This window comes from Ictalurus punctatus, chromosome 12 (genome assembly GCF_001660625.3).
Source record: "Ictalurus punctatus breed USDA103 chromosome 12, Coco_2.0, whole genome shotgun sequence".
NCBI classification, from domain to species: Eukaryota; Metazoa; Chordata; class Actinopteri; order Siluriformes; family Ictaluridae; genus Ictalurus; species Ictalurus punctatus.
The window spans coordinates 29,345,802-29,366,311 of record NC_030427.2 but is presented as its reverse complement, the minus strand read 5'-3'; the positions used below and the strand labels follow the sequence as shown (position 1 = coordinate 29,366,311).

The 20,510-nt window shown below is 40.0% G+C and overlaps 1 protein-coding gene and 1 long non-coding RNA gene across 3 annotated transcripts in view; one reads left to right on the top strand and one right to left on the bottom strand.

The window, feature by feature from the left end:
• LOC108272865 (uncharacterized) overlaps positions 1-20,510 on the top strand; it is a 51,381-nt gene that overhangs the window by 24,879 nt on the left and 5,992 nt on the right. The window lies entirely within an intron of this gene.
• Positions 7,374-12,087, bottom strand: LOC108272845 (autoimmune regulator). Of its 2 annotated transcripts, XM_017481645.3 has the most exons (7): positions 11,799-12,085; positions 10,816-10,990; positions 10,437-10,634; positions 9,739-9,819; positions 7,912-8,045; positions 7,714-7,751; positions 7,377-7,621 (listed from the first exon to the last, which is right to left on the bottom strand). In XM_017481645.3, the coding sequence occupies exons 1-7, from the start codon at positions 11,958-11,960 to the stop codon at positions 7,615-7,617; spliced, it is 795 nt and encodes a 264-aa protein (XP_017337134.1). In that variant the 5' UTR covers positions 11,961-12,085; the 3' UTR covers positions 7,377-7,614. The 2 variants fall into 2 exon arrangements, with proteins under 2 accessions (XP_017337133.1, XP_017337134.1); XM_017481644.3 differs by lacking the exon at positions 7,714-7,751 and having other exon boundaries at positions 7,374-7,621; positions 11,799-12,087.

Below are 20,510 nucleotides of genomic sequence, written 5' to 3'. Positions count from 1 at the left end.
TCAAGCTCTATTGTTGTAATAGCAATTAGAACTGAGTGACATTGTCAAGTAATGAAAGGAATGGATGGCGCAGAAGGAAGCAAGTGCAGGTAGGGCGGTTTATTAAAATAACAAGTCCAAGGGATCAGGCAGAAGTCAATAAACAAAGACAGGCAGAGGTCAAGCAATCAGGCAAACAGTCCAAACAAGGCAATGCAAAAAGACAAAAACAAGAACAAAGTCAAAACCAGAATAAATAAACAAGGTATCAAGGCTTGCTAACGGCAGAGACAAAATGTAAATGAATGGAACTGTATTCCATTTGCACCTACATTACTTGACAGAATACTTTGCCGATAACATGGAAGCAGCAGGAAAATGAAGGAGACATCATGCCAAGGTAATAAAGAACACCCTACCGAGACTCAGTTCTATCCAGCTTCCTCAATGGGTTTCCATGGATCCCCCAAGCACCTTACAATGTATTTTTTGGCTACACAGTATTTTCTGTTCGACTACCAACTAAGTTTTTTGAGCCTGGTGCACCCCAAGCCTGACCAGAGGCAGTGGCTGGGGTTTATACTGTCCTGGCTCATTGGCCAAACCCACCAGGTGGGCGGTACAGAATCCAAGGGTCTTCACAATATAACTCAGTTTGTGGGAGTATTGATAAAGGAGTTTGGGAGTCCAGTGTACACCCCCAACCAGGATGAGTTTTTGGGGAGGGCCAGTCTCACGAGTGAACCTGCGAGGTCATTCACCACCTACTACAAGACGCCCTCCTTCCCAGAGCTCCAGTTGGAGGTCAATGTCTCATCCTCCTCTACAGAGCCACAACCAGGGACCCATTAGGTGTTTTCCCCTGCAGAGCTCCAGCTTGAGATCCACAAGTTGATCTCACTTGTAGAGTTCTTGCAAGGGTGCATGTTTATTGTTCCAATTCACATGAGATCCACACAGTTGAGACGTCCCAAGGGTGATCTAAAAAACCCAGGGCTGAGGCTTTCCTAATTATACAGCTTTCCCAGGGTCAGATTTCCCACCCTCAGCACTTTTTCCAATACCAATATGTTCTGAATTAACTGATATCGAAACCCCTTATGGTCGCTAAACGGTGTTTTCCAGCAACACTTATCCCTGCAAAACGATGTTTTCCAGCAACGCTTATCTCGCGGAATTCGCTTACTTCAGCGCTCCTTATCTTCCGGGTTCAGCTCGGTCTCATGCCCCTTATGTACGGCCTGTCTGGTTTCACTGTTTTTTAAAACTGACTTCCACGTATCATGTTATTCCTGACTGGATTTTCACTGAGAGAGAATCTCTGTAACTTTGCACAGGCCATCTCTAAATTATGGGTAAGTTTTATTCTGTTTTCCACATTTCTCTTTGTGCTAGCTTGTACTTTGCCCTGTATATGTATGTATATATATATATATATATATACACTGTTTTCTACATACGCAACAGGCCTCTGTGTGTGTGTGTGTGTGTGTGTGTGTGTGTGTGTGTGTGTGTGTGTTTGTACTGTGACTCTTAGTTGAACGTCTGCTTGCTCCCACATATGTATGTGCCTGCGTGCAGCTGTACTCCACCTAAGCTCTCTGGCATGCCTCACTAATTAGGTACATGTGGTGTTTTCCTCCTGAGCATTGCTTATTCTGGGTTTCTCCTGTATGTCTAGGCACACGTCAGTTCTTCTTATCTCCCTTACTGGAGGGGTTGGATTTGGATCTGAACACTCGCTATCAGCTTGCGCATCTCACAGCTGACATCATCATGCTAATCGAAGTTCTCCGCTCCTTGCATGCAGACTCAGATTTTCCTCCGCAGCTTAGGTACAGGATTCACCCTGCTAATGTGTGCGTGGACACTGCCACTCAGACAGATCCGATGCTGGCCATTCACCCCTCCACCTATCAAACCGATGATGACACGGCTCTGACCTTTCTCCTTCTTTTTCATCTGCCAGCCCTGAATATTCTCCTCCATACACATCAGCCGGCTATCATTCCTCCCCAGAACTTTCTACCAGCCATTTTCTCCCTACAGTCTCACCAGTCCAGTGAATTCTCAATAAAATTACATGCTACTCACGCTTGGTCTCCCTCGTGTTTTATTTCCTATCTATTTGCATACAACATTCCCCCCTTTGAGATTATAAAGCCTCACATAATACTTCAATTTAGCGGGTATCTATAAATAAATTGGTTATGCCGCACCCCTCGGCCGTCCCCGTTAACTGACGGAGGGTTACTTTAATGAAGCCATAGTGGCGACGGTCATATTCATCATCTAATGGGTCTCTAACTGTAACTACTTCCATGGAAGCCACGCCTTGGGTTTGTATAGAAAACCAAACCAAAATGAATTGTTTTCATAATGAAATATTATTTTACTGAGCAATTTGTTTTATCTTGTTTAGATAAGTTTTGTCAACTTACAATAGGATAGAGTTAGGAGAATAAAGTGAGCTTTGAAAAAAATATAATAAAATAGTTTCTTGTTTGGATAGAATAGAATAGAACAAATTGGACTGCAATATAAAATAGAATACAGCTTTGATAGAATCTGATAGAATTTTATGGAATAAAATATCTTACTAGTATAGACTACACTTGACAACAATACAAAATATAATAGAGCTAGCAGAATATAGACTTTGCAAAATATAGACTTGAAAAGAGTTAGAAAAATAAATTGAAATCGAATATAAAATTCTCTACCATTTTTATCCTGAAGAGGACTGAGTGGCGCTGACTGAAGATCTGAGAGATAGTGAAAGTTAACCTGTGAGAGCAAGAAAATAATTTGGTTATGGCAGCCACACCTTGTTTTTGCAGACAGACAGATAGATGGATGGATGGATGGATAGATAGATAGATAGATAGATAGATAGATTTGATTAAATTAAAATAATGATCAGTGATTAGTTATTTTACAGTGGTGAGCAATGATCAGTCATTTCTTTGAACCTTGAGGAACAGTGGGTCCAGTTGAGCCATGCTAGATGTGCAAAGAAAGTGTGGTGTAGAGTGAGGTATTATAATATAGGTGGTATCTGGTATGTTTTTGGCTTTGCAAACACATTTAAAACAAATAAAATGTAGGCATCTGAAGGAATAGAATAGAACAGAATCACTAACAGTGATTAGTTGGTTTGTAGTGGTGATCAGTGATTGTATTTTTTACAGTGGTGATAAGTGATTATGGGGTGATCCATGTTTAGTTATGTTATAGTGGCGATCACTGATTAGTTATTTTACAGTGGTGAGCAATGGTTGATCATTTTACAGTGTTGATGAGTTATTGATCATTTTACAGTGGTGATCAGTGATTGGTTATGTTACAGTGGTGATCAGTGAGTAATTTTTCATGACTTCCCTGAGCCTTGAGGAATGGTGGGTCCAGTTCAGCCATGCTAGTTGCTTGGATGGAGCATGGTGCAGAGCAAGATGTGATAAGACAGGTGGTAGCTAGTATGTTTTTGGCTTTGTAAATGTAGCAAGTGGCTCGCTTGTAATAACTACGCCACCCCGAGGAAATGGGGAAAACTATCCAAACAAAGGCACACAACTATGATCCACTTAGAATAGGCAAGAGACATGGGTTTCCATACAAAAATTAATTTTATTTGAAGTTAAAAAGACTGGCCAAGGGTTATTTAAAAACAGCAAGCAACACAGTCAGGCATTGGTCAAATATAACAGACACAAGATGAAATTAACAATAATAGTCATAAGAGGACTGAAGCTTTCTGTATGAAGGGCAGGCTAGTACGACAGCACCAGCTATACATACCCACAAATATCACTGCAAATAATAACACACCAATAATGACAACCCTTAGTGAAGTAAAGCCTAAGGTGCAGCAAAGAACCACCCAACAACCCCCCAGCCTCAGGGGGGGCTATTACAAAAAGAAAAAACAAATAATAAAAAATCACATTAAGAAAGAACATGATCAAATAGGCACCAAGGCTACGAAACAGAAAAACTTGAATAATAATGAAAAACACATTCCAGATCAATTTACTAAGTTTATTATAACAAAACCAAACTCAAGAAAAAATTATTACAATATGCTCAAAGCAAGCGACAAATCTAAAAACACATACTTCTGTAGTCCATACCAATGAAAGGAAGGGGAGGGGTTTTCGACCATGATGCATTCCGTGAGGCATAAACAACAGCTTATATACTGTGGTAGGGAGATAGCTTATTAGCCACATAGTTAATAATGGTGACATTTTAGTCACGGCACACACCTCACTACACCTGAAATTCCTGCTATTCTTCTTCTTGTTCATAGTCCTCATCTTCTGTCTGCTCTTCATTGTCTTCACTGGCTTAATCTGTCTCCACACTGGACACTAACTCCTAGTTCTAGCATTAAGTTGACGGTAGTCTACGCACATATACAGACTGCCGTTTTTCTTTTTGACCAATACAACCTGCAAAGCATATGGACTGCAGCTTTCTCGATTGATCTCGGCTTCCAAAAACTGATTTATATGGGCCTTTACTACCTCGTACTCTGATGGCGGAATCTGCCAGAAACGCTGCCAAATTGGAGTCTCATCCAACAACGGAATATCATGGGAAATTAAATTGGTACAACCCAAGTCTCCCTCCTGGGTAGAGAACACTGACTGGAACTTGTAGAGCAAAGTCCTTACCTGCCTCTGCTCTGCCTCTGATAAACTCTATAGGTCCACTGCCTCAACCTGCTCCTGTATAGTAGTTCCAACTTCTGCATTCTGAGCCCCGACAACAGCCACAACTGGGTGAACCTCAGCAACACCTGTAGGCAAACTCAACACATAAACATTACTCAATGTGCCAAGCATGGAATGAGGGAATCAGTCACGCCAACATTAACCACAGGTATATAAGCTCTCCCTTGGCTTACCTGCACTACTGCCGGAGAAGCCAGCAACCCAGCTGGTAACCCTGCCTCAGGAGGCTCAAAAAGTACAGCTCCATTAGAATATTCATTGGAGCAAGTGGCCGGAACAAACTTAAACATGCTCCCTGGAACATGACAAGACCTATGATCCTGCACCTGTACCCTGCTACCTGTATGGTAGCAACGCCACAACAGTGTTGCAGAGCCTGAGATACAAAATGTGGAGCTTTTACCACATCAGGCAACTCAAAGAGAGTGGGGCCATGTTGACCAAAGAGCTCCTGGTAACATCGATTCAGAACTTTCATTCCAAGAACCCCCGGAATCTGGTCACAAGCACCCCATAATTTGGAATGACTTGGCCACAGAGCTCAATATCCAGCTCCATGTAACCAAGATAAGGATCGGACAGACCATTGGCAGCATGAAGCTGTAGCCTTTAACATGAACTAAGTCGCTCCTGACCCCATGGTTCAAAATGCCACAGAAAACAACTTTCTGTAATGGTGGAGACCATTGAGTTTGTATTAACCAAACAGGGCACCGGCACTTCACCTTTAGACACAACAAGATGAGGACAGGAAGACATCAAACGAGACGCTGAAACCGAACCTTTTGACAATATGGATACAATAAAACCTCCAACCGAGCTGTGGCTCTGAAACCTGGTGGGCACTAGTTTTCTGCTTGCACAGAAGTGGAAGATGGCTTACCCCCAGCAAAAGGTATTAGGGAATATGGGGTGCTCAGCAGAGGACATTACTCTTCCTTCCTGCTCAGCGGAGGATGTCACTCTGCCTTCCTGCTCAGCGGAGGATGTCGGTCTGCCTTCCTGCTCCATGGAGGATGTTGCTTTGCCATCCTACTTCACCCAGGCCCGCCATGGGAATATTTTTTGTTCTGGTGCTCCAGCGGTAGCGCCGTGTTGGGGGGGGAGGGGTGTTGGTTGTCACAATTTCCCTTCAGACTAAGCGCAGTAGAACGCGGCATGCTTGGAAATACCAAAACGCAACCTCAGTGCGTGAGCTCGGTGCTTCTAGGTTTTCAGTGACTTTGTTTGCATTTGCCATCTGTGATTCTGTGATTTCTCCGCCCCTGTATCTTCATTGTTTTTTTCCCGTATGTGTTTTATCATTGTTCTCAGCTGTCTTGTATTTCACCCCTGATTATGTCTGTTATTTAACTCCTCGTGTTTCTATGAATGTCGTGAAGTATGGAGTGTTATCACTGTACCAAGAGTTTTTAACCTGTTACTCGTTTTGTTTCATAGTCTGTCATCTTTTTTCTTGTGTCTCATTACATGCTTTTGCCTTGCCTGTTTAATGCCCATTTGCAGATCGCCTGACCCACTGCCTGTTTCTGACCACACTTTTGTTTTATGATTTGGATTTATCTGCCTGCCTCTCTTTAATGAAGCTTTAATCTGCAATTGCATCCACCCTAACCTCCATTACGTTCAATTACGTGACAAGTATCCATCCTTCCACAGACATGAAAGCAATCCCAAATGCCAACTGGCCCAAATTCCAAATCTAAACACAATCAACACCATTTGGTGGATGTACAGAGTATCTTGGAATTTAGGGGAGAGCTGGCCAAAGATTCAGGGAATCTTTAGACAGGTCTCCCGCACAGTTGCTGTGTGGAGTTTTCTCTACCAGATGCACAAGTTTGATTTTCTTATGTTGTATTATTATGTTTGAATTTGAATGTTAATGTTGAGTAGTGCTGAATGTAGTTCTTTCTTCCTCTTATTATTATTATTATTACTATTAATGGATTTGGATATGTTCCTACCTGGTTAAATAAATGATTATACTTCAAAATATTCTGATGTAATTCTGAAAGTATTGTCTCTAGTAGATTACGTTAAGTCCTTGTTACCGCAAATCTGCGACCAGGTTAGTACAGGTTAAATCCAGGTTTAGGTGGAGCATTGGGGCATGCAGACTGAGATTTTAGTGTCCAGGCTAACAACTTGGCATTAGTTTAGTGTACGTAGTGTGTACAGGCTTGATATGGAGTTTCCATTTTGGACAACATAAAGTTGATCGACCAGTCTAGATAGGGAGAAGTCTAAACCTCTGGATATTGTAATACTTTTCTAGTTAAGTGTACATAGGAAACTATGGCAAGATTATATAAAGCTATTTTTAACTTAGGTAATGTTGGTCTATCTCTGTTAATTTTAGCGGTCATAATTAAGTGCTACTATCTAAGGGGACTAAACAAAGTACTTTTTAGATAAAAGGGCAAGCATGGGTGGCCATCTGAGTAGTATTAGTCAGTTACCTCTGTCTAATGACCAAGACTGGCGAGTTTGTGACCGTGAGATCCGCGTACACAGTCAGCGTGAGACTCTGAGCGACATGGAATATGAATGACAAACACAATCTAAAGTATGGAATTAACTAGAATTAATTAAATGCAAAAGATCAAAAGTGTTTATAAACTCGTGATCTACAAATAACTAGGAAATAAATACAACACTGAGGATTTTTTTTTTACAATAGGAGTCAGATTTAATTTAAGACAGATTCAAACAGAAGTGGAATATCAAATGTAATAATGTAAATGTATCCGCATTGCTTCGAAAAGACAGAAAAGCGCGGGAATCCTTCCACCATGTCATTGGATATTGTCGTTGGACCAGTGAGTGGACTTCTACAAAATAAAGGCCTGTGTGTACTGATGAAAACTGGAGCTTTCCACACAGCTTAAAGGAAATCTCACTTTCTGCAAAATAAAAAAAAATATTTTACAGAATAAAAACATAACAAAATATTTAAAGCATGATACAGCTGGAAAAGACTAAATAGGCACATCACCTTCTGGCCTTCCTATATCGACACTGCAATTTACCCGTCTTCAAAAAAAAAGGGGAAAAAGGGAATTTTTAGTATTGCAAAAAGTTTATGTATGTCAGTGCAGTGTGTGTTCACCCTTTTGAGGTATAACGTTTCATCCAAGTTGGCATCTTAATACTGTCAAGTGATTGTCAAGTGACAGTCAAAGAGTAGATTTACCTGTATAAGTTTATGCAGTGTAGTCTTTTTGTAGCGGATGGAGAGTTTCCAGTTCTTGCTATTTCCCCTTCCTGAAAATTTCTCAAATTCACCTGGGGTGAACCAGACGCCCTCAGACAAAATACACTCCTTTCCTGTAGGAACAAAACTTTATTTAAATTCCAATTTAAAAACAAACTATACTGGAAGATTCCTTCTGACACTACTCAACTTTATTTCTGTATGAGAATGAAGAGTATGACTACATGGCTTTGTTCGTATATGTCTACACATGATTGATAATAATTTGTTAAAAACATAACAGCTTTTGTTTTTTGGCCCTTCAAGGGCTCATTAATAATGATTACAGTGGATTCTCATGGTTCAGGACTTCCTTAGTAAAGTTTTCTTTCAGCAAGGTAATAAATAAAGTTCACTTAGAAAAACTCTTAGTGGTAAGATAACATCTTTTTTGCTATCCACCTTCCATATATACACTGTAAAGAATTGCTGTCAATTTTACAACCTGGGTTTGCCTGTAAAGTACGGTGAAATGTACAGTAAACATCTGTAAAGCATATTTATAGTGAAGTACTGTAATATCTTAGATATTTTAAAATAAAACATATTCCAGTACATTTGTCTGATGCAGGATACAACTGACCTGTAAGTTAAGATCATGCTCAAGGACGCAACCATGGGCCTGCTGGGATTTGAACATACAGCCTTCTGATTTGTAACTTAAAGCCTTAAACACTGACCATCACAACCAGCTCAACTAGCTTACTGTGCATTGATTCGACCGCTTCTACCACTGAATTAACTCCACCAAAATATTGCATTGAATCAACGCAGGCTCGTTGAGCTAGTAGTGTTGGCACAGTTGTTACATTTTCAAGTTGTAGGTCAGAAGGTTGTGTGTTCAAATCCCAGCACTGCCAGATGGCCATGGTTGGGTCCTTGAGCAAGACTCTTAATCTTCAGTTCATTCATATTCATTCTGTATCAACCAAATGAGCAAATGTATTAGATGATGTGTTGTTTTATATTGTGCAAGATTGTACAGCTCCATCCATCCATCCATTTTCTGTACCTCTTATGCTTACTGGGCCGTGGGGAACCTGGAGCTTATCGCAGGGGGATGGGGGCACAAGGCTAGGGACACCCCAGACAGGGTGCCAATCCATCGTAGGGCAGCATCACACACATTCACACACCCATTCATACACTATGGACACTTTCGGACATATCAATCAGCCTACAATGCATGTCTTTGGACTGGGGGAGGAAACCCCCGAAGCACAGGGAGAACATGCAAACTCTGCACACACAGGGCCACAGCAGGAATCAAACCCTTAACCATGGAGATGAAGCAAACATGCTAACCACTAAGCTACCATGCCGATTGTACAGTTGTTTACTGTAATTTTTACGGTACTTTACTGACAACCCAGGTAGCCATTAAATTACTGTAAAAATGTACAGTGTTTTGTTTTTACAGTGTATGGTCCAGATTTCCTCATTCCATATTTTACAGTACCACTGATGACCATGATGCAACAAAAAATATTGTTTTTACATCTATACGCTTCTTAATGGCAGTATTTAATTAGTTTAACAAAAAATAAATTAAACAAAAATAATGCCAGGATATTTCCACAGTTTCAGCTGGCGATCTATTAATTTTTTATGTGCCATTAAAGAAATGTTAGATCAAGTGTTACACCATGTATAATAACATGACATGAGAAATATTCATTGGAGATTTTTCAATCTCTGAGAGTTTACAGAACATGTGAAACTATAACTATCAGAATAATATTTAATGATGTGTAAATAAAGTTGTACCTCTAGCAAGCTTGTCTCGATACAAAGTGCCTTTTTTCACTCCGCAGGTAACAGGAAGTTCCCCTTTCTCTAAAAGTTGGGCTAGAAGGAAGAGTGTCATGTCACTACCGGCTTCTGCCTTAAAGGCCATTTCCCAGAATGCCCCACCACAACACAGCATGCAACCAAATACATTTAACAGTTACCTTCACCTTTTGAATAACCTGGACATGCAAACACTCTTGGAATTGTGTTTTGGATTATTTGCCTGGTTTTTAAATAAAATCTACATCCAACTTCACCTGTTCTGTGACATGCGTTAAACACCATTAAAAATATTTTAACATTGCTTCCTGTTTGTCCAAAAATCAATTTTTTTAATATATTTTATTGTTAATTTTATCTTGATTGTGTTTTTTTTAACTAGGTGATAGTGATGCTGTATATTAAATAACTACAAATTATTCATGTGTTTGATTTATGCTTTTCAGTTAAAATAAAAGATGAACTTACAAAATAATGAAAAAAGATTTTAACCCATAAATTCTTATTCTTATTCTTACCCCAAACACATTGCAATATTAAGTCATTGTCTAAATTTAACGTTTAACCATTAATTTTCTAAAATTATCATTAAGTGACACTCCATTTATTGTCCTTATACTTAGAGTATAGAAATTCTAAACCATACATTAAACAGCACATTTCTACTGACTTACAGAGTGTGGGCTTCTTGGCTGGTTTCTTTTGGGTGTACACAGAAGAAGGGCCTGGTTCCTCCTCATGTATCTCTTCACCACTTTTCTTTCTCTTTGTTTCACCCTTCCTTTGCTCTTGCTTCTTTTCCTTTCTCTCAACTTCCGTATTAATGGTTGGTTTCTCTGCCTTGCTAAGCCTTGCAGAAATCCTAAAGGGACCTAAAACAGGAGACTCTGTCATTTTAGCTGGTATTCAGAATGAAGAAAAAAAAAGCACCCACGTAACTACAACTCAGATAATGGTTCATATCCAATCATCCAACATTTGTTGAGTGAAAAAAGTGGAAATACAAAAATACAATCAATTTGCATGGAAAGGTGAAGAAATGGAATGACTGACCATCAAAAAGCCTTTTTTTGAGCCCGCTGAGTCTGGGATATTTCTGCAGGATGTGATCCTGAAACACACAACTCCAAAACAGTTTCACATGCTGTCCTTGTTTCTTCTCTACCCAGTCCAAAATCTCATACACACCTTCCTGCTTTCTCTCCTTATTTTTCATCTTTTTTACCTTCTGCGAGAGAGAGAGAGAACACACTCAGAACCCCCATTTAGTAGTGATGTGCATGTGTGTAAGTGATGTGAACAGCAGGTAAAAGCACAATGTGGGATTTATTAAAACGAACGTTTACTTATGTACAGTATGTGTATATATATGCACAGCTTTGATCATGTGTACCCAAATACCTGTGCAAATGCTTTCAACACTAAAAATAAAGTGCCATCAGAAGCTGAATTTAGTTTTATTAATCCCAAAGATTTTCATTCCACAACACGCAATTGTTGATGTGCAGGATTATAGTTTTTACACTGAAAAACCACTATAGGCCTACTACCTCCACTGTACTGAGGTAGGCCTACTACCTCCACTGTACTGATCAACACCTACACTGTACTAATCAACACCTCCACTGTACTAATCAGCAACTTCCTTTAGGAAAATGTTTCTTTTGTTTGCACGTTTCCTGGTGGCACTAAGAAAACGTCCTGGCCGCTGTCCCCTCAGATTTACCTCAAAGCACTGACACTGAGGCTTCTTTCAGAAATGTTAAATAAATAAAGTAAAATATACAATGTAAAAAAGCATATATTCAGTGGAGGTGAGTGTGAGGGATTCACAGTCATGTGTGCTAATGCTCTTACACTGAGTACTGCAATTTATTTCGTAAACGCACGCGCAATGTTTCAGTTTCACTTCCGGTCAGCTGTCACCTTATACCATCAGACCCAATAATAAACTCTGATCAACTGTAACATTGACACTCAATTCCCAAAATCAATTCTGGAATAGAGGCATGGTGTAAAGTATTATGATCTCTTACCTGGTAGAGATCCTCAGGTACTAGGTCATGGTCTCGGAGCTGGTTGAGGAAGGTGAGTGGTTCCTCTATACAAGAGGAGATCTCTGTCTTCTTATGGTGAAGAAATTTTATCAACTCCTCATCTGTTAGAGAATCTGGCAGAGCCATTCGGATGCTGTTCATCCGTCAAAAACAAATCTCTTCTTCTTAATGTCAGACTCTAGCTTCGTGATCCTGAGTAGGATTGAGTGCTGACTGAGGATTTGTTGTGCTCGAGAAACCCTGAAACACGCCCCCAATCACGTGACATCCAGTAGTCTACACACATATACTACATCTATGATGAGTCACCTAAGCCAGTGACAGGGAAACATCATAATTTGAGCGTATGAGCCACACCTTGCTTATTTGTGTAAATGGAAACCTGGACACAGAACAAAATGAATTGTTCTCATAATAAAATAACATTTGAATTTATCAAAACCCCTAACAATTATATAAATGTATATATAATTATTAATACAGGTGCATCTAAAAAAAAATTAATATCATGGAATTAATTCATGATTCCTTAATTTAATTAAAAAAGTTAAAAAAGTGGAACTTTCATATATTCTAGATTCATTACACATAAAGTGAAATATTTCAAGCCATGCAGACCATGAATGGCCAACCATGAATGCCAACATGTACTGTGACATACTGAAGCAGAGCATGATCCCCTCCCTTCAGAGACTGGGCCACAGGGCAGTATTCCAGCATGATAATGACCCCAAACACACCTCCAGGATGACCACTGCCTTGCTAAAGAAGCTGAGGGTGAAGGTGATGGACTGGCCAAGCATGTCTCCAGACCTAAACCCTATTGACCATCTGTGGAGCATCCTCAACCGGAAGGTGAAGGAGTACAAGGTCTCTAACATCCACCAGCTCCGTGATGTCGCCATGGAGGAGTGGAAGAGGACTCCAGTGGCAACCTGTGAAGCTCTGGTGAACTCCATGCCCCGCGCTGGAAAATAATGGTGGCCACACAAAATATTGCCACTTTTGGCCCAATTTGGACATTTTCACTTAGTGGTGTACTCACTTTTGTTTCCAGTGGTTTAGACATTAATGGCTATATGTTGAGTTATTTTGAGGGGACAGCAAATTTACACTGTTACACAAGATGTACACTCACTACTTTACATTGTAACAAAGTGTCATTTCTTCAGTATTGTCACATGAAAAGATATAATCAAATATTTACAAAAATGTGTGGGGTGTACTCACTTTTGTGAGATACTGTATGTTAATTTATGCGCTCAATACTTGGTTGTGGCTTTAATCCTTTTGCATGAATTACTGCATGAATGCAGCGTGGCATGGAGGCGATCAGCCTGTGGCACTGCTGAGGTGTTCTGGAAGTCCAGGTTGCATTGATAGCGGCCTTCAGCTCGTCTGTATTGTTGGGTCTGGTGTCTCTCAGAGATTCTCTATGGGGTTCACGTCAGGTGAGTCGGCTGGACAATCAAGCACAGTAATACTTTGCTCAGCAAACCAGTTACTAGTAGCTTTGGCACTGTGGGCAGGTGCCGAGTCCTGCTGGAAAAGGCAATCAACATCTCCATAAAGCTCGTCAGCAGATAGAAGCATGAAGTGCTCTAAACTCTCCTGGTAGACGCTGCATCGACTCTCGACTTGAGAAAACACTGTGGACCAACACCAGCAGATGACATGGCAACCCAAATCATCACTGACTGTGGAAACATCACACTGGACTTCAAGCAACTCGGATTCTGTGTTTATTTATTTATTCATTTTTGTCAGGACAGCACAGTAGACAGTCACACAAATGTGAATGGACATCCAGGCCGTGGAGACCTCCGGTCCGCGGACATTTACATGCACATTAAGAGCCCAATTTCAATCAAGCTAAAGCATTAATTCACATTTTTTTAAATGCCATGTAAGCTCTTTAGTCCAACTGAAATCATACTGAAATCGAACTTCCAAATCGGACTTGTAGCACTACTTCATCCAGCATGTATACACTTTAATCGAGCCGTCCTGTTGGTCAGCGAAAGATCCACACATGACTCAATTTACAGTTCTTTAGTCACACAGTACTGTACAGCCAATAAACAGGCAGAGGTCGGGTGATCAGGCAAATAGACAAAACTAGGCAAGGCAGAGAATCGAGGTCAAGAACATAAACAATGGTCTAATATCACTTTCGCAAAACACAAGTATAAGGCTTGGATAACAGCAGCAACATGTCGGCTGAATGTTTACTTCGCATAGTCTGAGTGTTCAAAAAGTGTTTTAAATACTGCCTATGTGCTGTCTGTGAGATTGGGTACAGGCGTGTGTAGTTAGTACTCCAGCGAAGGCAAGCGTGTGCTTGTGTGGGAAATGTAGTCCTCAGTGGCCATGTTTGTAGTTAGTGGTGCCTCCTTGGAAATGGATTTGCTGGTTTGCTGTGATATGACAGACTTCTGTTTTTGTTCTGTGTTACTCGGCCGAATTTGCAGCTCAGATTTGTTCCCTCTCCGTCATTTTATTCATTCAGTCTGTTATTGCTGTATCAATAAAATTTCCCACTGTTCATCATCATCATCATCATCTGTGTGTAGTTCACTATGTAACAGTTCTAGAGTGTCATATCTGTCCTGAGGGGGTCTGTGAATTTATTATTATTATTATTATTATTATTATTATTATTATTATTATTATTATTTTGATGCAATTAAAGGCATCCCTATCTATATCTAATCTATAAAAAGATTGAGAGCCTCCGCTGTACCTAGTGTGTGTGTGTGTGTGTGTATATATATATATATATATATATATATATATATATATATATATATATATATATATATATACAGTGAGGGAAAAAAGTATTTGATCCCCTGCTGATTTTGTACGTTTGCCCACTGACAAAGAAATGATAACTTTCTGTAATGATAACAGTCTATAACTTTAATGGTAGATTTTTTGAACAGTGAGAGACAGAATAACAACAAAAAAATCCAGAAAAACGCATGTCAAAAATGTTATAAATTGATTTGCATTTTAATGAGGGAAATAAGTATTTTACCCCTCTGCAAAACATGACTTAGTACTTGGTTTAAAAACCCTTGATGGCAATCACAGAGGTCAGACGTTTCTTGTAGTTGGCCACCAGGTTTGCACACATCTCAGGAGGGATTTTGTCCCACTCCTCTTTGCAGATCTTCTCCAAATCATTAAGGTTTCGAGGCTGACGTTTGGCAACTCGAACCTTCAGCTCCCTCCACAGATTTTCTATGGAATTAAGGTCTGGAGACTGGCTAGGCCACTCCAGGACCTTAATGTGCTTCTTCTTGAGCCACTCCTTTGTTGCCTTGGCCGTGTGTTTTGGGTCATTGTCATGCTGGAAAATACTCATTCACGACCCATTTTCAATGCCCTGGCTTTGAGGAGGAGGTTCTCACCCAAGATTTGACGGTACATGGCCCCGTCCATCGTCCCTTTGATGCGGTGAAGTTGTTCTGTTCCCTTAGCAGAAAAACACTCCCAAAGCATAATGTTTCCACCTCCATGTGTGACGGTGGGGATGGTGTTCCAGGGGTCATAGGCAGCATTCCTCCTCCTCCAAACACGGCGAGTTGAGTTGATGCCAAAGAGCTCCATTTTGGTCTCATCTGACCTCAACACTTTCACCCAGTTGTCCTCTGAATCATTCAGATGTTCATTGGCAAACTTCAGCGGGCATGTATATGTGCTTTCTTGAGCAGCGGACCTTGCGCGCTGCAGGATTTCAGTCCTTCACGGCGTAGTGTGTTACCAATTGTTTTCTTGGTGACTATGGTCCCAGCTGCCTTGAGATCATTGACAAGATCCTCCCGTGTAGTTCTGGGCTGATTCCTCACTGTTCTCATGATCAATGCAACTCCACGAGGTGAGATCTTGCATGGAGCCCCAGGCCGAGGGAGATTGACAGTTCTTTTGTGCTTCTTCCATTTGCGAATAATCGCACCAACTGTTGTCCCCTTCTCACCAAGCTGCTTGGCAATGGTCTTGTAGCCCATTCCAGACTTGTGTAGGTCTACAATCCTGTCCCTGACATCCTTGGAGAGCTCTTTGGTCTTGGCCATGGTGGAGAGTTTGGAATCTGATTGATTGATTGCTTCTGTGGACAGGTGTCTTTTATACAGGTAACAAACTGATATTAGGAGCACTCCCTTTAAGAGTGTGCTCCTAATCTCAGCTCATTACCTGTATAAAAGACACCTGGGAGCCAGAAATCTTTCTGATTGAGAGGGGGTCAAATACTTTTTTCCCTCATTAAAATGCAAATTAATTTATAAAATTTTCGACATCCGTTTTTCTGATTTTTTTGTTGTTATTCTGTCTCTCACTGTTCAAATACAACTACCATTAAAATTATAGACTGATCATTTCTTTGTCAGTGGGCAAACGTACAAAATCAGCAGGGGATCAAATACTTTTTTCCCTCACTGTATATGTGCTTTCTTGAGCAGCAGACCTTGCAGGCGTTGCAGGATTTCAGTCCTTCATGGCGTAGTGTGTTACCAATTGTTTTCTTGGTGACTATGGTCCCAGCTGCCTTGAGATCATTGACAAGATCCTCCCGTGTAGTTCTGGGCTGATTCCTCACTGTTCTCATGATCACTGCAACTCCACGAGGTGAGATCTTGCATGGAGCCCCAGGCCGAGGGAGATTGACAGTTCTTTTGTGTTTCTTCCATTTGCGAATAATCGCACCAACTGTTGTCACCTTCTCACCAAGCTGCTTGGCAATGGTCTTGTAGCCCATTCCAGACTTGTGTAGGTCTACAATCTTGTCCCTGACATCCTTGGAGAGCTCTTTGGTCTTGGCCATGGTGGAGAGTTTGGAATCTGACTGATTGATTGCTTCTGTGGACAGGTGTCTTTTATACAGGTAACAAACTGATATTAGGAGAACTCCCTTTAAGAGTGTGCTCCTAATCTCAGCTCGTTACCTGTATAAAAGACACCTGGGAGCCAGAAATCTTTCTGATTGAGAGGGGGTCAAATACTTATTTCCCTAATTAAAATGCAAAACAATTTATAAAATTTTTGACATGCATTTTTCTGGATTTTTTTGTTGTTATTCTGTCTCTCACTGTTCAAATAAATCTACGATTAAAGTTATAGATGGATCATTTCTTTGTCAGTGGGCAAACGTACAAAATCAGCAGGGGATCAAATACTTTTTTCCCTCACTGTATATATATATATCATGCTGCATTTTGCAAAAAACAGTCCTGTTTTCTGACAAAGTGTGCACCAATCACTAAACCGAAGCCATTTAATTGATACTTTTCAGTTAAAATAAATTATAAAATGACAATCTAGTCTTTCATTTGATGCTCATGTAGATAATATTATTAGGATAGCCTTCTTTCATCTCAGAAATATTTCTAAGATAAGAAATATATTGTCAATACATGATGCAGAAATATTAGTTCATGCTTTCGTCACCTCTAGACTAGATTACTGTAATGCCTTACTGTCTGGATGTTCCAGTAGGAGCATAAACAAACTCCAGTTATTCCAGAATGCAGCTGCTAGAGTCCTAACTAGAACCAGAAGATACGACCACATCACCCCGATCTTATCCACACTGCATTGGCTCCCAGTTAAATCTCGCATTAATTATAAAATACTATTATCAACCTATAAAGCACTAAATGGTTTCACGCCACAGTATCTAAGCGACCTTTTGGTTTTCTATGATCAGCCATGCCTACTTAGATCAAAAGGTGCAGGATATTTGTTGGTACCTCGAATAGTGAAGGCTACACCAGGGGGAAAAGTTTTCTCTTACTAAGTCCCACAGTTATGGAACAGTCTTCCAATTAGTGTTCGGGACTCAGACACAGTCTCAGTGTTTAAGTCTATGCTGAAAACTCTAATTGTTTATTCAAGCTTACCATGAATAGACTTTATTTTATGCAAAGTACACAGTTTTATCCATCACAGGATAGTAAGCATACCTAATAATCTCTCCCTCTCTTTTCCTCCCTCTCACTCTTTTGAGCCACACATGATTTTATAGAGATGCCAGTGATCCTGACCCTTTCTTCTCTCCGGACCTGCCTGATCCAGCTGGATACCCTACCTCTGGATGGAGCTCTCATCAACTGGAGGCTACAGCCTGGAGATTGCTGAGGACGGTACCGCTTGAAGTACCATGAAATGGTTTTGGACCTCAATTCCACATGGACGTTCTCGCTGTGGTCGCTGGGACTACGGTTGCTGCGATAGCCTTGGGACTGCAGTAACCACATGCAGTTTTACACTCAGGTCTCCTTTAGTGAACCGTGGACTAGTTCAACAAACAGACTTCATATAAAACCGATAATTAACTTTCTTATACTTTCACACTATCCATTGTTACCCAGATGAGGATGGGTTCCGTTTTGAGTCTGGTTCCTCTCAAGGTTTCTTCCTCATTTCACCACCGTCACCACCAGCTCGCTCAGTAGGGATAAATCCACACACTTAAAATCTGTATTCTGTCTTTATATATTTCTGTAAAGCGGCTTTGAGACAATGGCCATTGTAAAAAGCACTAAACAAATACAACTGAATTGAACCTACAGGGCTTGGGCTTCTTCTGGCTGGAGCTGGACACAGAACAAGGGCCTGCATCCTCCCCTTCTGTTTCATCAACACTTTTCTTTCTCTTTGCTCCATGCTTTTTTTGCTCTGCCTTCTTTTCCTTATTTCCTGCCAGTTTCTTTACATTGGGTAACTTTTCATTAATCCTGAGAGATCCATAAACCAGAGACACTGTGTACTTCAGGATATGATTCAGAATAAAGCAAAAAAAAAAACTATTTCAAAACTCTTGAAATTAAAACTTATTTCAATACTTAAAGTACATTTAAAAAGTACTTAAAAAGCCCAATTTAACCATAACAGTCATATGAATTCATATAATTTAATAATGAACACACAGGGGAAATATACTGTATTGACTGACCTAAGCTGGTCTGGAGTGAGCGCAGAAAAGGATATTTCTGAAGGATGTGATCCTGAGACACATACCTCCAAAACTGCTTTATACACCGCCTCCCTGCTTCTCCACCCCAGTCCAAAATCTCATACACACCTTTCTGCCTTCTGTTTTCACTTTTCATCTTTATTACCTTCTACAGAGAGAGAGAGAGAGAGAGTGAGAGAGAGACAGAGAGAGAGACTGGTAACGTGTTGATTTATTGATGTGCATCATTAACTTCATTTCACTTAAATAACATAACACAAAATAATAAAAACACTGCTAAAGTAAGTGAGCCTACGTCCCCCACTTTACTGATAAAAATGAATTCATTTCTTAAAAAAGTATTTCCTTCATAAAATCCACAGAAATACCACTGTCCCTCAGCGGTGGAATGAACTTCCAAACTCAACCCGGACAACAGAATCCATCACTATCTTCAAAAAATGGCCAAAGACCCACCTCTTCTGTGAACGCTTAAAGGGCCAATCACCTCTGTAAATGTACCAATCACTGATCAGTGCTGTAAAATGACATCATGATCACAGGTAATCACAGACCACCACAATAAATTGAGTAATCACTGACCATTAATGTTGTATTCTATTCCATTATATTCTGATCTATCCCAAGCCTATCAAAGCTCTATTTTATTCTATGTTGTTTTAGTCTACTCCATCTAAGTGCTATTATATTCACTACTGGCAAAACTTATACAAGCAATTAAAGATCAAAACCATATTATGAAGTGAAGCCATGAAGTGAAATGTTATGTTATTCGTTTCATTTTGCATTCAGGCTACACATAGACAGACAAGGTGTGTCTGCCATGTACAAAGAGCGTAACTCTCTCACAGGTTCATGTTACAGAGACTCCTTCAGGTTTTTTCGACAACAGTCAATGCCATGTTCAGGATACCGGAGGAGTGTTTTACCCGCATAAAAAGTAAGTAATTATAACAACTGGCCTTTTCTGTTGAATAATATGTGCTTTATTGTACATTTAGTAACTCAGGAAAAAACATCATTTTGTTTTATAGAGTAAAAAGATGTGCACCGACCGAATATCTATTCAGTTGGATTTAACACCGCCGGAGGAGCTGATTAACCAATCCATCGCAGGGCACACAATCACACATACATTCACACACCCATTCATACACTATGGACACTTTGGACATTCCAATCAGCCTACCAGGGCCATGCCAATCAGCCAATCAGCCTACTATGCATGTCTTTGAACTGGGGAGGAAACTGGAGTACCTGGAGGAAACCCCCACAGGACAGGGAGAACATGCAAACTCATATCACTTCTGATAAGCTTTCTCCACTTTGGATGAGCATAGAGACACCATTCAAAAATTTCCTGAGTCTAGAGAAAATGTCCAGTTTATCACTTGAATTCCATTTAAAACGCAGTTGTCATATGTACTGCATGTAGTCACTATTGATTTTAAACTCATGCTTACAATGTTTAGTGACATTCACAGCAGTGAATAGTCTCTTGGTCTGTACTTAAGATTTAAAAAGGTAAAGGTAATAGATCCAATTGCACAACTGTCCACCATATGTAATATATACATTCTACATAAACAATATAATAATAATATAAAATACAGTAATATATATATATATATATATATATATATATATATATATATATATATATATATATATATATATATATATATATACAGTGAGGGAAAAAAGTATTTGAT

What these genes read in the sequence shown, in the direction of transcription:
- LOC108272845 (XM_017481644.3), bottom strand. Translation starts at nt 11,960, where the DNA reads ATGAACAGCATCCGAATGGCTCTGCCAGATTCTCTAACAGATGAGGAG. An exon ending in TACCTGAGGATCTCTACCAG is followed by an intron (nt 10,991 to 11,798) that starts GTAAGAGATCAT and finishes TCTCTCTCGCAG; the next exon opens with AAGGTAAAAAAGATGAAAAA. An exon ending in TCGAGACAAGCTTGCTAGAG is followed by an intron (nt 8,046 to 9,738) that starts GTACAACTTTAT and finishes TTGTTCCTACAG; the next exon opens with GAAAGGAGTGTATTTTGTCT.